General features: G+C 40.6%; 2 protein-coding genes across 2 annotated transcripts; both read left to right on the forward strand.

The window, feature by feature from the left end:
* The first annotated feature begins 5 nt into the window (after nt 1-5).
* eif3m (eukaryotic translation initiation factor 3, subunit M) lies at nt 6-6,410 on the forward strand. The gene is made up of 11 exons (XM_079339116.1): nt 6-133; nt 1,079-1,211; nt 1,359-1,497; nt 1,724-1,847; nt 1,995-2,089; nt 2,403-2,486; nt 2,577-2,676; nt 3,668-3,749; nt 4,511-4,654; nt 4,820-4,880; nt 6,170-6,410. Exons 1-11 carry the CDS (start codon nt 92-94, stop codon nt 6,291-6,293), a joined length of 1,128 nt encoding a protein of 375 aa, XP_079195242.1. The 5' UTR covers nt 6-91; the 3' UTR covers nt 6,294-6,410.
* A 3,980-nt stretch (nt 6,411-10,390) lies between these two features.
* On the forward strand, nt 10,391-14,398 carry prrg4 (proline rich Gla (G-carboxyglutamic acid) 4 (transmembrane)). The gene is made up of 6 exons (XM_079339802.1): nt 10,391-11,028; nt 11,131-11,294; nt 11,692-11,719; nt 12,009-12,150; nt 13,001-13,189; nt 13,323-14,398. Exons 1-6 carry the CDS (start codon nt 10,926-10,928, stop codon nt 13,348-13,350), a joined length of 654 nt encoding a protein of 217 aa, XP_079195928.1. The 5' UTR covers nt 10,391-10,925; the 3' UTR covers nt 13,351-14,398.
* Nucleotides 14,399-14,880: the final 482 nt, after the last annotated feature.

Genomic DNA, 14,880 nt, shown 5'->3' on the forward strand with positions numbered 1-14,880 from the left:
ACCCGGAAGTGAAACAGATTCTTTTCCGCTTAGGTCTCAGCAGTGATCGGAGCGTGGAGTTCATCATCTGGGGCTCACAAAATCCCCAAACATGAGTGTCCCAGCGTTTATCGATATCACCGAGGAAGATCAGGTATGACCCGAGTATTTTAAAAACAGTATTAAGTATCGATCCACGCGCGGATTAATCAATAAATGGATTTCATTCTACCGGGGAAGTTAGCATGCTAGCTTAGCTGAAATGCTAACGTGATTGTTTGACGGTGATGAAGCTGCTTCATGGAAACACACACCTCAACAGTGTGTGTGCAGTCTTCTGCGTGTGTCAGCTTAGAGGGCTGCAATCAGCACCGTTGTCATGGTGACGCTTTTAGCTTGTCTTTTAGTTTAAACTCTTTATTTTATTTTGTACATGTGTTAAAGCTGAAGGCTAGGTTAGCTCACAATGCTAGCTGCTTATCCAGGCAGTAAAAATACAAACATGACATTAAAACATTTCAACTTTAAAACTTCTAAAAAGTAATATAACGCCCTAAAGTATTTGTCTACAAGTTACTATAGCTGGTTATTAAAATAATAAATAATACTGATTTACAACACATGTGTTAGATGTCATTTAGTGTTTCATTTTTATATTTTTAATTTTTTTGGTTTAGTTTAAAGTAGATTTGTTTATGCTGTCTTTAAATTTGTATTTTTTAAATTATTTTCTTGTTTAGTTTCACAGCAGAGTTTTAGTTTTTTTAATGCTGGTTTGTGAATTTGTATATTGTTTTTAATTATTTGCCAAAGGCCAAACCACGCAGACAAGCAGGTTATCTGATTCACTCATCATTCATCTACATCGTCTCATTTAGTGAAATAAATCGAGAAAATCGTATCATGAGTCGAGTAAATCGCTACATCCCGACTTTGTAAACATGCAGTATTATTTCAGTTAGCTCTCTCTAATTTAATCGAGGAATATGTTTTTAAACATTTTCATTATTTTGTTTTCCTCAATCATAACCCTGAGATCATCTTTTTTAATTCGATATGAACTTACTATTAATAATTCTTTTCTTGTAAATCTTTCCAGGCCTCAGAGCTGAGAGCCTACATGAAGTCTAAAGGAGCTGAAATATCTGAAGAGAACTCTGAAGGCGGACTTAACGTAGATCTGGCTCAGATCATCGAGGCGTGTGATGTGTGCCTTAAGGACGATGATAAAGGTATGTGACGTTCATGAAAACACTGACATCTTCCCCAGCCAGTTGTTTATAAATGGATAGAATAATAGAAAATAAAAGATTTCAGATACTTTTACCAAGGACGGCATTAAGTGCTGCTGACTCACTACATGTGGCCGTGTTTTTCAGACGTGGAGAGTGTAATGAACAGCATCGTGTCTCTGCTGTTGATCCTGGAGACGGAGAAGCAGGAGGCCCTCATTGAAAGTTTATGTGAAAAACTGGTGAAGTTTCGTGAAGGAGAGAGACCTTCCCTCAGGATGCAGCTGTGAGTCCTTCTCACTCTTTACCTTCAGATAAATCCACAGCTGTGCCTCTCTCCATCCCTGTTTTTGAATCTCTGAGCATTGAGCACCTGTCACAAGCATGTGAAACAACAAGAACACGACTTTGATGTTAGAAATGGTTTTTAGTTTTCATAGTTTAAAAATGTCCTGGAACCGGCAACGATGAAAATCGACTCTCTGATCCTTGATATCTCTTTCATGTTTCAGACTGAGTAACCTCTTCCATGGCATGGACGAGAATGCACCAGTGAGGTACACTGTCTTCTGTGGCCTCATCAAGGTGGCAGCAACTTGTAATGCGATCTCTTTCATCCCCACCGACCTTGATCAGGTATACACGTGTACATCAGCACGAATACTCTGGAATAACTGAGCATATTGCTGCTGCAGAAAAATGAAGAAAATTTCTTGCTTTTCCACAGGCTGCATGCTTTTCTTCTGCAGTTGATTTATGATGCCTGTTTGTGTTGCTTATCAGGTGCGCAAATGGATTATCGACTGGAACCTGACCACAGAGAAGAAGCACACACTGTTGAGGCTGGTGTATGAAGCGTTGGTCGACTGCAAAAAAAGGTAACTACCAAGAGGGTCAGATATGAAAACCCTCACGGGCAGCTGTTGCTCAGTCGTAGTGTCGGTTCAAATCCCAGCTCCTGCAGATTGCATGTTGACCTGTACTTGGGCAAGACGCTTAACCCTAACGTGCTCCCGGTAACATTGTGATGAATTACTGTTTGCTCTTTCACATAGCATCCTCTTCATTCAGTGTTTAAAGATGTGTGTGAAATGAAAGCTGAAAATAAAGATAACATCATATTGGTCCCTGTTGATGAGAGATGATCTCGCTACAACAGAGTCCTCATGAACTGCTTTGCTTGTTTCACAGTGAGGCTGCAGCTAAAGTGATGGTCGAGCTTCTGGGAAGTTACACAGAAGACAATGCTTCACAAGCACGCGTCGATGCCCACAGGTAAACGCGGACATCCTGTTGAACTTCGATTTTAATCTCTCAGGCAGTAGAGTACATTCATGCATCCTGCACTGTGTACCTTCTCTGTAGATGTATTGTGCGTGCTCTCAAAGACCCCAACACCTTCCTGATCGACCACCTGCTCACCCTGAAACCTGTCCGCTTCCTTGAGGGAGAACTCATCCATGATGTAAGTAATGAATGACATGAAGCCTTTTAACCGGTGTCAGGTTTATGTATGAAACTATAAACCCCTCAATTTCAGCCCTGCTTAGAACAGGCTGTTTCTGTGTCTGTAGCTTTAAATGTGTAAATGAGCTGTGTATGACCACGCCCCCTCTCTATAAGGGCTCAGGTGGCTCGGACTTTCTCGCTCCATCTCTTGTTTACAATGAGAAGGCAGACTCAGAGGGCAGAAACAAACACTGAGCTGTGGGAGTGTGACCCACCTGGGGGAGGGGCTACTGCCCTTTGTGATTTCATGAAGGGAAAGAGTTTGAGCATATATTTTCTGAAAAGTGGATCAGGCAAAAGATGAAGAGGATGGACTTTACTCATCATTGGGGGCTTTGTAGATGGACTAGAGACACATTAGTGTTAGAAACATGGCAAAGTGTATTTTGCATAAAATGTGATTTTTAAAGTGCACCAAAGATATTTTTTGAAAACAAATGATCCCTTTGTCATTGTGACTACTCTATTGTTCTTGTATTTGTTGGATGCCATTTAAGGGTACATGGTAAGAATTGAAGGTCACAGTGATGTGGAGGCCTCTCGTCTGTGTTATCACAGGTTTCCTGATATACAGAGTCAGCACAGCCAAGAGAAACACGACCCAATGTTTAATTGCGGACCAGTCAATGGTTCATAAACTTTGAATGGTGAGCAGCAGGAATGTTTGCACATCACCAGCTGAACAGTTCGAGACAATGAAAACATTTTTTTTAACAAACGTGTGTGCACAGTTTTGTAAAAGAGACTTCTCGGGTCAACAGGCTAGCCTTCCTGAAGAAATGAAAAGTGAAGCCAAATCCTCATCGAGGGAAAACAAATGTCATTCCTCATTTTCTTTATCACCTGTCAATAGTTTGGACTTGATTAAATGTACAACTTTCAGACTGAGCATGTTAAAGTGTTTCTCTTCTGACACTGGGAATTCTCCCTCTTCTCTTACTTTGCAGCTATTAACAATCTTCGTGAGTGGCAAGCTCGCAGCTTACGTAAAGTTTTACCAGAGCAACAAAGACTTCATCGACTCTCTTGGTAAGTTGGCTTTGCATTGATGTTGGTTGCATCAGTTCTGCACAAACAGAAATGCACACACTGACCATGTTTACACTACGCTGTTTAATTCATGAGAGGAAAAAAAGACACGAAATGAATCGTTCAGCCCCCCCAGCAGTTTAAAAAAACCACACGCACACATTTACTATAAATGTATAAAAATATCAACACTTGTTGATCATGAATCTATATAATATCACCACGCTGTACTAGGCTGTATTGATCCCCCCCCTCCCCCATTATTAAGGACCTGATGTGTGACGCACTTCTTCTCTTATTTTAAAACACCATCTTATAAATCCAGTTGTTTCTATGGAGCAGACGGGAACAATCAGAGGGGAAACTCAAGAATGGAATCTGATTTATTTGAATATTAAAACCGTATTTTTGCTGTTTGTGCAGGACAGAAAACACATCTCATCTGCAGCTCTATGGTTTACTACGTCGTGATTTTAACAACAGTTTGAGCCACGCACCGTGCTCTGTTGACACAGTGCAGGAATGTGTGTGTGTCAGCAGCGTGTTTCTTTCTCACTGCTAAAAGACTCGGATGCAATTACAAGCGTGTGTAGGATGGACTCTCCAAACAGACAATGTGGAGTGATGTTTGTGTTAATGAGAAGATTCCCTGACTGCATGCTCCTAAATGTAGTAACAACTATCACAGGGAAACTCCCGGTGTGGAGGGTAATTGACTGTGACAGCTCTGTGCTTAATGATCCCTGCTCGTTGCTCTGCAGGCCTGTCTCACGAGCAGAACATGGCCAAGATGCGTCTGCTGACTTTCATGGGCATGGCGGTGGAATTCAAGGAGATTTCCTTCGACACCATGCAGCAGGAGCTGCAGATCGGAGCGGAGGACGTCGAGGCCTTCGTGATTGACGGTACAGGCACTTCACGCCACGAGATTCATTTTTCCCTCTTTAGAAAAAGAAAATGGTGACATGAGTAGGGTTTAACGCGGCACAAAACCAAGAACAACACTTTAAGTGTCCTGTCTTCATTCTGCTGGTACTCTGATCACATTCGTGTCGTCCTTCTCTTTATAGCTGTTCGCACGAAGATGGTGTACTGCAAAATTGATCAGACACAGCAGAGAGTTGTTGTAAGGTAAGTGCTTTCTCCACGCCATTAAACACGGCTTCATTCTGTCTCACTAACTTCAGATTAGGTGTAGAAGGTGTTCATATTGTCTGCGGGGAAACAACAGTGCTAGCACCAGCAGCAGCCTTTGCTCCTCCTGTCAGGTAAACATCCACATGCCTGTGCTAAATGTGGTTCCTGCATTGCTCCAGTGAGCCAGTCCAACCTAAATCCGTTTATATCTAACTCAGCAGGGTCTGATTCTGTTCAATCAGGATTCTGGTGGATCGATCACATTGAGCTCTTAGTTAATTTTCTTTGTCCTCAGAGGCTCAAAACGTGAGCTTTCTCCCATAGTGACGCTTTTCATGAACATGTTAAATAATGTTCAGGATTAAACTGTCAGTGAGGAGGAGACGTCCATTCTTGGTTAAAATTCCGGCTTTTTGTCGAAGTCTTGTTTTCTACTTTTAAATTTCACCATGCCTACTTCTCCCTCCCTCACTCACTCAGTCTGTGTTTCTCAGACTTTTTTTCTATCCATTGACTTCTTCTTCATACGTTTCTGTATCATCTCACTCACCACCTGGTCTTTGTAAAGATTCGATTGACTGAGTAACGTACTGTGCGCACAAATAAAGATGGGTCCCCAAAAAATGGCACCTCAGTCCGGATTCGCCCGACAGTCAGTCATTCGGTGATGGCCGGTCTATGGCTGCAGATAGTAGCTGGTGGCTGCGTCACAGTTTGAGCACGATGTTCAACATTGTAGGCCAAAATATCAAATGATGAATTTGTCTAACTGTGGAGTAAATCTGGTGATAGAGTGACATCTTTTCACCGCGAGTCGCACACCCCCTCGTCTCTGCTGTGAAGTGACTGAGCATAAACATCAGTGAGAGAAGTTTTAAAAAAGATACCAACTTCAGTTACAAACTGAGGCGTTTAAACTGGACGTTAAATGAACTTCAGATTTCTTGTGAGACTGATTTTATTGTTTTGGGGATTAGTTTGCTTTCCTGAATCATCCTCGTCTCTGTTCAAGGTCACGGACGACAGAAGTTTGTTAGTTCTGAAATGTGAAAATAAAAAAGATTGTGTGTGTGAATAAATTCTCTTTCCAGACATAATGTACAGTCTTTAGTTATTTAATGTACCTCCACCTCTATCTGTCTGTGATTTAAGACCTCATAAAGAGCATAAGGCAAAGTTGTCCCTTACTATTTTTGCCTGAAAGATTTGAGACATTACTTTTGCTTTGTCAAATGCGTCTATTAACACATTCTTTCTTTTTTATTTCCTTTTCCACTCACCAGCCACAGCACACACCGCACCTTTGGCAAGCAGCAGTGGCAGCAGCTGCACGACAGTCTCACTGCCTGGAAGGCCAACCTCGCAACCGTCAAGACCAGCCTACAGGCCCTGTCCCCCTCTGCTTAGTCCCCCCATAACTCAACCTTCTAGACTGCGCGATCCTCTTTTCTCTTCGGATTCCAAAATACCACAGCTGAAATGATCAGTTTTTATATTTCTCCAATAAAAGATCACTGGAGATCACCTGTGATGGTTCTTTTTTTGTTGTTTAATATAAACTGTTTCTAGAGCTGTTCTAAGTCAAACAATGCCATAAAAACAAGAAAATAAACTTTAAGGACATTTAAAAACTTGTGGAAAAGTGAGAAGTTTTACTGTGCTATTAGTTAACAATGGATGTACAGTGTAATCAGTCTTTCTGACAAGTACCCCACCAGTTGCCTTATCTTTTCACAAAGCCATACATTGACTTTAATGGGGACTCGTCCTCCAGCAACCCTCAACATCTGGCTTTGGTTAAAGGACAACATGTCAGTATTAGATGAGCTGTGACTCTGGCTGAGAAATAGCCTGTAGTGAGAGGGTCACTTGTCTGGGCGCACATGAGAGGTGACAATAGGAAAGTGAACTTAGAACGACCCTGTCTGCCGAGGTCAGAGTTGTGGCATCAACACTTTGAGCTCGCGGTGTGGGCTGAGTCACTGCCACTGCAAATTTGAAGCTGTCCGCCGGGCTAATAGATCCAGTTCAGCTGTAGTCGGCATGACTCACTGTCTCTTTGTGTGCCTAAAACTTAGGAAAACAAGACTTCTAACATCCACTTAATAGTTCACCTTGCCCTCGTTCATGATGTAAACTAAAGTGCTATTTATCCCCCAGAGAAATCTGTTCTCAGGCACTGGTCCAACGGCAGATTGTGAACTCTAATGATATATGGCCGAGGCATTAGGTGTAAAAGGGGTCTGTTAGAGTTCTCTCCCTCTGGGGCTGTGATGAAATCAGCACAAACTGACGAAGAGCAGACTACTGACAATGAATCCCCACCCCCATCCCAAATACGTGCTGCTTTTTTATACGTCTAATAAAGCTAGAGCTCATCCTGGTTACTGCTTTAAGTGTATCAAGTAATCTGATCACTTCAGACCCTGCCACTAAAATATTCTCTCTCAGATTAAAAGGGCATTAAAGGTATACATTTATTGCTGCAGTGTGTTCTTTCTCCTATCGTAGCAGAGGTCTGCAGAGGCTCACCGCTCACTTCTGTCCGGTTGTCCACGAGGAGCAGCATCTCCAACTCTTATCAGCAAGTGTAAATCACTAAACACATTCTCAAGAACATAACCTCATCACAGCCACCCTGCAAGGTGGAGCGTACAGAAGATAGAAACTCATGTGATCGAAGCTAAACAAAACGTGTGCAAAGCCCAACGTCTTGGTTTCCATCTCTCAGCAAATGCATCTCTTTATCTGTAGACAGAGGCTTTCCAGCTTCTTTTCTCATTCTGTGCAGAGCTCTTTCTCGCTCTCTCTCGTCTCCAATTTGTCTCACTGGCTTACAGAAACGGTTCTGTGGACGACCCATGATGTGGGACACATGTAAATACTGCATGCTGCCGTTGGTTTATCTGCAGCAAATGCCATGACCTGGACTTATCTTATACAGATAGAGGAGGCTTTGAATTGTTCAGTGAGGAAAAGCAAATGAGTTGATATTCCAGTTGGGAGCTCAGCCTGCTTTTGCATACGCAGCTCGGGTTATCAGACGCTGCAGAAGCGACTCCAGTATTATAAATTTCATTTGCATATATTTGACTTATTTCCATTTTCTGTTACTTTAACTTTAGGTTCCAGTCTTCACAGACAGAGCTTCAGTGAACAGTAATTCACTTTTTAAGCCTTCTGTGTTGTACAGATAATAGCTACCATTAAGATTCAACACTGAAAAACACATTGCAAGCTTGTGGAATGTGTCCCTTTAATTATTCAAAACTTTTCCCGCTAGTGACTTTTTATGAAAACAGTGCAACGGGTGCACGTTATTATAGTCAGATGTTTCTGAGTGTAACCAAAGACAGCCTCTACATTTTAATCCTCAAAAAAAAAACGAGTGAGAACAAGTGGACATGATTGTATTTCCTTCCACATAAATTGTCTATCAACATCCCATCGGATACATCTCAAGACCCTGAAGGAACACACACACACACACACACACACATATATATATATATATATATATATATATAAAAGATTGTACATAAAGTGAAAACTATCATAGAGCCATGAATATTGGGTGTGGCTTTTTGATCTGTCAATTTTGATTATTGCAATTTATTGTTGTTGCAATTTTAATAATCAAATTATGCTTTTTTTTTCTCTGCAATTACCATTACTGAAGATGTTATTGGGATTTTTGTTGATCAAACGTTTGTACTTTTAGAGAGGGGTGTGGACAGGGGTGGCATGGCCTTCCCCCTAGAAAGCTGATTGGATAACCCAGTGGCCACCCCAAACATCCTAAACTGTCATCTGCTAATTTTCCTGTCAGAAGCGGGACTTGTAGTAAAACCAACTATAAGGTTGATGTTGTTTTTTTGTAAAGGCAGCTAGTATTTTTCTTTACATGTATTAAAAAATTCCAATTAATGTATTTTTGAAAGTTAGATTGTGTACAAGAGTTTGCATGCACACTTAGTTTAAATTCAGATTTTTATATAAATCATCTTTTAGTATCTTTTTAACTTTAAGCTAATGTTGCCATTATCTTGTGTTATAAAGCAGATGTGACTGTTAAAGTATAGGAGAAGAGCTTAAGCTTAAAGTTTAAGATAGCTTACATCCAAGACGTAACAGAGAAAACATTAAGAAATGGTGCAGAAAGTTTGACTTTAAATATGGACCTGGATACTTTGTGCATCACCGGTCTCAGATCTGTTTAAAGAAGCACAACACCAGTATGTGAGTTGATTCAGGACAGAATGAATTTTGCAGGAGTGAGGCACTATTAAAGATTCTCACAGTCAAATGGCAGTGTGCTGCGCGAGGTGACAATGTCATCCGAAGTCTACTCCTGCTTCCCCTCGCCCCTTTTCTTCGTATCAACATTCTTCTTGGTGAATCTAAGGCTCTGACAGAATCCAGAGTCACATACAAGAGACAGTCTCTCACTGTGTTTCAATTAGCACCATCCAGTAGTCAGCAATGATAATGTTCAATTGCATCCTATCTCTGCTTTACATAAACACTGACCAAGAGGCCCAGAGGCTCAGAGACAGATATGTGTATGGACAGACTGTAACGTAAACACTTCTGTGCAAGACTGTTTGCAAGACAGACAGAATGGGAGATTTTATTATCACTGCATTGCTGCATGTTTTTCTGTATGTGGTGCCTCTAACTTTGCTGCAGTCATCAGTCTTTGTGGAGTAAGAATCAAGGCTAAGTGAATTGTATCACTCAGTCTTGCCTTTTCTTGTTCTGAATGACTCGTCCGCCCATATCCTAACCTTTTCCCATACAAGGCCTGTGCATGATGTGTAGTCACCGGTTTCCAAGCTTCGGAGAGAGGAGGTTTAGTGCTTGTAAAAGAGTCAAGCATCCCAGAGGATATATAGCATTGTGTTACAATTGTAATTTGTGCCCACCCGTAAGAAGTGGATCAGATGTTACAGCAAAATTATGGCACTTGACACTTTTAAGGGGTCATTTAAGAAAGATGACCCTTTAAGTCCAAATAAAGCTAAGTGTCTAAAATGGAAATAGTAGCATATATTGCATAGGATTAGAGTAACAACATCATATCTACACTGTCGTAGAATTTCAGATGCGTGTTTTGAGGAGTGATTAAAAAGCCTTATAGGATTTTGTATTAAAGACGTGTTTGAAGGGTTGGATGTGTTTTTTTGTTTTTTTTTAATCTGTAGGCTTGTAGGCCCACCTACATCTGATCCACTTCTTACGGGTGGGCCTACATATTTTTTAATCTTAAAATGAATTTAGTTTGCTATGGACCTAATTCAGAGCATTTGCAATTTAAATTAGACAAGAAAAAATGTGCACAAACAGCAAGTCAATAGCTGCAGAAAACTGATAACTAAATGCTCGTCAGTAAATTACTTGGCCTTGGGTGGAGTGAACTTCACATGATGAATGTGTAATTATATGTCACACTTGCACGTGAACATTTTGGCTCAGACAGCACTTTCACTTCCGTGGTGTCAGCTGCCATCTAGCGTCCACTTGCGTCTTTAGACCTGATCGTGTTCTCCAGGTAACAGGATCGATTGGTCGGGTCTGTACAGGTGGTTTGGTCAGAGCTGAGGTCACATATGTTGGGAGTAAACACCTTTTTTTTGGACTCCCGGAACTCTTTTCACCGGCTTCAAACTACAACTTTCCAGTGTGTTGCTTGTGAACAAAGAGCTGTGGTGAACTTTTTCAGAGGAAGCTGCTGAACATTGCTGTTGTTTGTGACTCAGTGAACATTTCCTGACTCATCTTATCAGCGTCAAGGCTCGGACACGTCTCCGCCGCTCCTCAAGCTTTCATTCAGCTGTTCACCTTTTATCCAAGCCTTATGTGCCACTCTGTGTAATAGGTAATGTGGGATATACTGTAGGTAGGCCTATCCGATGCCGGTTGTTTCGAGTTAAGTGTATAGTTGTTTAAAAAAGAGGGGTGTGTTTTAACTGGAGCCACACTCTGCCCTCTGGACTGCCGATTCATGCCCCGCCCGGCTGTCCTCGCGCAGGTGCTCATATGACCATGTTTGTACATCTGTTTATTCTCCTCCAACTCCTGACATGTGGAGATTTAACATGTATGAGGAGGCTACTGACCAATGAAGAAGGAGACCAAGAAGGTGAGATATTTATCATTTTAGAAGAATTTTTAAAAAGAATCCTCAATATTTCTTTTACCCTTAAAAAAAATCATAATAAAAATATTTTTCCCAATGTGTTAGTTTTTGTAGATGAAGGGGACGCAAACTCGTTCCTTGGTCGTCATCTACTGTTCAACCGGTTCGACTTTGAGATATTTGTGCCTGGGGATCTGGAAAGGGAGTGTTATGAAGAAATCTGCAATTACGAGGAAGCAAGAGAGGTCTTTGAAAACATCCCAGCTACAGTTAAGTGATGCTGCTCACTGAGGGTCTGTCATTACAATTAAAAGGTGCACTATGTATATTTGGTTGTGAAATTTCAAAGATGGATGAGTGAAACAATTCTCTGCTATATTTCCTGAACTACTGTAAATACACAAACTTAGCCTACTCAAAGGGGAAAAACAGGTCCCTGGATTATCTTTGGAGTTAAAAACTGTACCATAACTTCTCTCGTTGCATTTCATCTCCATACCACATTTTCCTCTGAGGATAGTTTTTGTATAGAGTTATGAACGTATATAACACAGAATCTGTAGATTAATCCAACTTCAACATTTTCTCTACCAAAACTACCTTTAAAGGGGCAACTTTCGGGCTCGGGACTTAAATATAGCATACTAATAATGTTCTGTTTTGCAGGAGGCTTTTTGGAAGAAATATACTTCAGGTAAGAGAGACAGAAACTAATACTTAAATTAACTGTTTTGTGTTATCAAATACACTTTCATGTACAGATACAGTAGCCTATGTGCGTTAACACGTAAGCATGCCTACAGCTAATGCATTTGTTTTATAACCTGCTAAACCACCTTTTCAACTACACAGTAACATTTAGATTTATCACCATGTCTGCAAGCCAATATGCGGCTGAAATACCAAGTGCATCAGGAATGAGCACTGAGTCAAATCTAACAACCATGTCCTTGCTGCTAACTCTATTTCTTGATGATCCACAGAGCAGGATAAGCGCCCCTCTCGGGTGGACGTGACGGCTCTTTTAGTGGGACTGATCGCTGCTGGAGTGTCCATTGTTATTGTTGGACTTTTGGTTTGGTATTTCTGTCAGGGCAAATGTAAGGACAACGCAAGCCGTGCAAGGTGAGTAAGAGGGTCTATAATAACTCATTTTTTAGTATATTTTCCTGGAAATTGTCATGACATGATGGTCAACGCACTCAGGTTAATCATTTTAATATGTACCGGTACATGTATGTAGCACTGTAGAGTCTCTTCTTTTAATTGAGATGTGCTGATTCTGGTTCTGAGCGCCTGTCATGTTGAGAACAATAGTCAACATATTATTCAATACAGCAATCGACTATACCCTCCTAAAAATACATTGATACCTTCTTCTCTTAAACAGTATAGTCTACAGAGATATGGTGCACATTATCACAGTAGCATTATCAGCAGTATATTATTTAAAATATGATGATAGTAAACAAGCTGCGTGTGGAGAGTGTAAAGTGCATCAGTGATTTCTGTTCACACTTGTATTGAATTTAATCTGTTCAAGCACAATGGGAAAATACAGGACAGCAGCGTCTGCATGCCGAGCTGTTGCTAACATTAGCTTGTTTCAAGGTGCAAAGTGTCTTTTCAAGGTTCAAGGTTCAAGGTAAACTTTATTATCACTGAGGGGCAATTCACTACCTCGACAGCCTGTCCATTCATTAAGATGGAGGTTACTGGTAAAGCCTTCCTCATAGGTTGTGATTCACTCATCGTACCGAGAAACGACATATAACAATGACGAGTTAATAATAACAATGTGTTTTTTTTATTGCACTGGTATTGTGAGGGTAATTTGTTAGGCTAAAGAATAAGGTTCTAGAAATAGTATGAGGGAGGAAAAATGGTGAAAGAAGAACTCGTAATTTGAATGCTTTGATTAGGGGTCACGTAGAAATGACATGATGTAAACTTATTTTCTGCACTCCTTTCACAGCTCAATTCGATCTCGACCAAGGAGAAGTAACGCTTCTCTAATAATGCGACGGCTAGAGGAGGTGTCCCTGCAACCTGTGCTCCCGCCCCCGATCCCGATGGTGGACCTCGACCCCCCGGGGCTGCCGTCATATGAGCAAGCAATAGCAAGGCATGGACAACATGATGCCCCACCTCCTCCATATCCTGGGTAACGGAATATTAATTAGAAGTTAGTTTATGGCTCACTTTTGGGCACTCTGGCACATGGACACTATTCATGATGCAGTCACAGAAACATGATTCAAGGATATTGACTCTTCTTTTCTTGTTTTTGCTTTCAGCTCAAGAACTGGAAGTGTTCGGCGGTAGTATCTTCAGGAAACCATGTCAGCATTCGACTCCCGTTTTCACTGTGCTGCTATGCTTACTGCTTACATTTTTCATCTTCAAAAGGTTTAAGAAGTCTCCTTGGTGCCTTCTGTGATTGCTCTGATCAAGCTTTATTTTTTTGTATTTTTATAATACGAATGGTCTATTGGTGTTCCTTTCCCTTTGCAGTATAATATCATCTTTTCTTTTAAATGCATGTGTCAAAACAGGTCCTCTTTGAGTTGTTTTCACAGCTGTTGTTATGTTTAGTAATGTGGCTGCAACCCTTTGCTAAAGAAGCTTTAAATACCTAGTTTGCTGCTCGTTTCCTTAATGAAAATGAAGCTCATGTTTTTAGCCTCAGAGCTTGAAGTTTAAAGGGATTACTTGAGCCCTTAGGGGAGTGTTGCTTTTGACTCAGTTTAGTTGAGAGCATCATCAGTATGTTTTATTACATGAAAAGTATTGATTTCAAATGAAGAAAGGTAGTCAGCGGTTCATAGCTCTACAGCTTTCTGTCTCCCTCAGAAGGAAAAATAGAAACTGCTAACCTGCTTTTAATGACAGTATGGTTTGTGTATCTGTAAGGACAATGTTTTTAAGAGTAACTATTGATGCACGACCAGCCGATCGGCTTGTTTTGTTAAGAATCACTTTGGTCTGATTATCGTCTCTTTCCATGCACAGATATTCCTCTGCTTCATTATGATTTTAACTTCACGTACAAACAATGTGTTAAATTAGAAAATGGACCTTATATAGACAACGGTGGAAGATTCAAAGATCCCACCATTTTGCAATCGTAGACCAACATTAGAGGTGTGATTTATATGATAGAAGAACACTGTTACTAATTGTGATTTAAATTATTGTTGAAAAAGTTGGTTGTGTGCTATTGTCTTTTAGATGAAGGGGAACACAAGATCAGTTCTAACCAAAGTTTCAACATGATGTGAGAATGTATCCACTCTTTAACACTGTTCTGAAGCATACTTAAAATGAGCATCTTGTTTTTTAATGTTTTAAATTAAATGGATATTTTAATATACATCTGGCTCATCTCTCAACTATGACTGAGGTTGTGAGGTAGTCATTTCACACTTTACATGTCATGGAGATGTGATTAGGGAAGAGTCACCTGACAACACGACCAATCTGCGACATGGAAGCAATGGCCGTCGATTAGACACTTTCTGTCTTCAGGGACGCCGCCGAATAAAAATAAGTCAAATGTACTGAGAGGGCTAAAAAACAAATACGAAATAATCGTTCATTCACCAACATCGAGGTCAAATGTTCAACTAACTGTGATACTGATTTTAAGTCATATCGCCCAGCCCTAGATGTGATCATCCCTTTGTTTTTATGGCTGTGGTATTTGATAAATGTGTACTTTTTTTCTGTGGTGGATTTGGTTTCCAGCTCCACATGGAAATAATTTAATATAATAACACAGATACCTAAATGGTTTTAAAAGCCTATTTTATTAAGTACCCAAAAATAGGTTTATGTACAATACAACCAATACAA

The sequence above is a fragment of the Symphodus melops genome (genome assembly GCF_947650265.1).
Source record: "Symphodus melops genome assembly, chromosome: 3".
Lineage (NCBI taxonomy): Eukaryota > Metazoa > Chordata > Actinopteri > Labriformes > Labridae > Symphodus > Symphodus melops.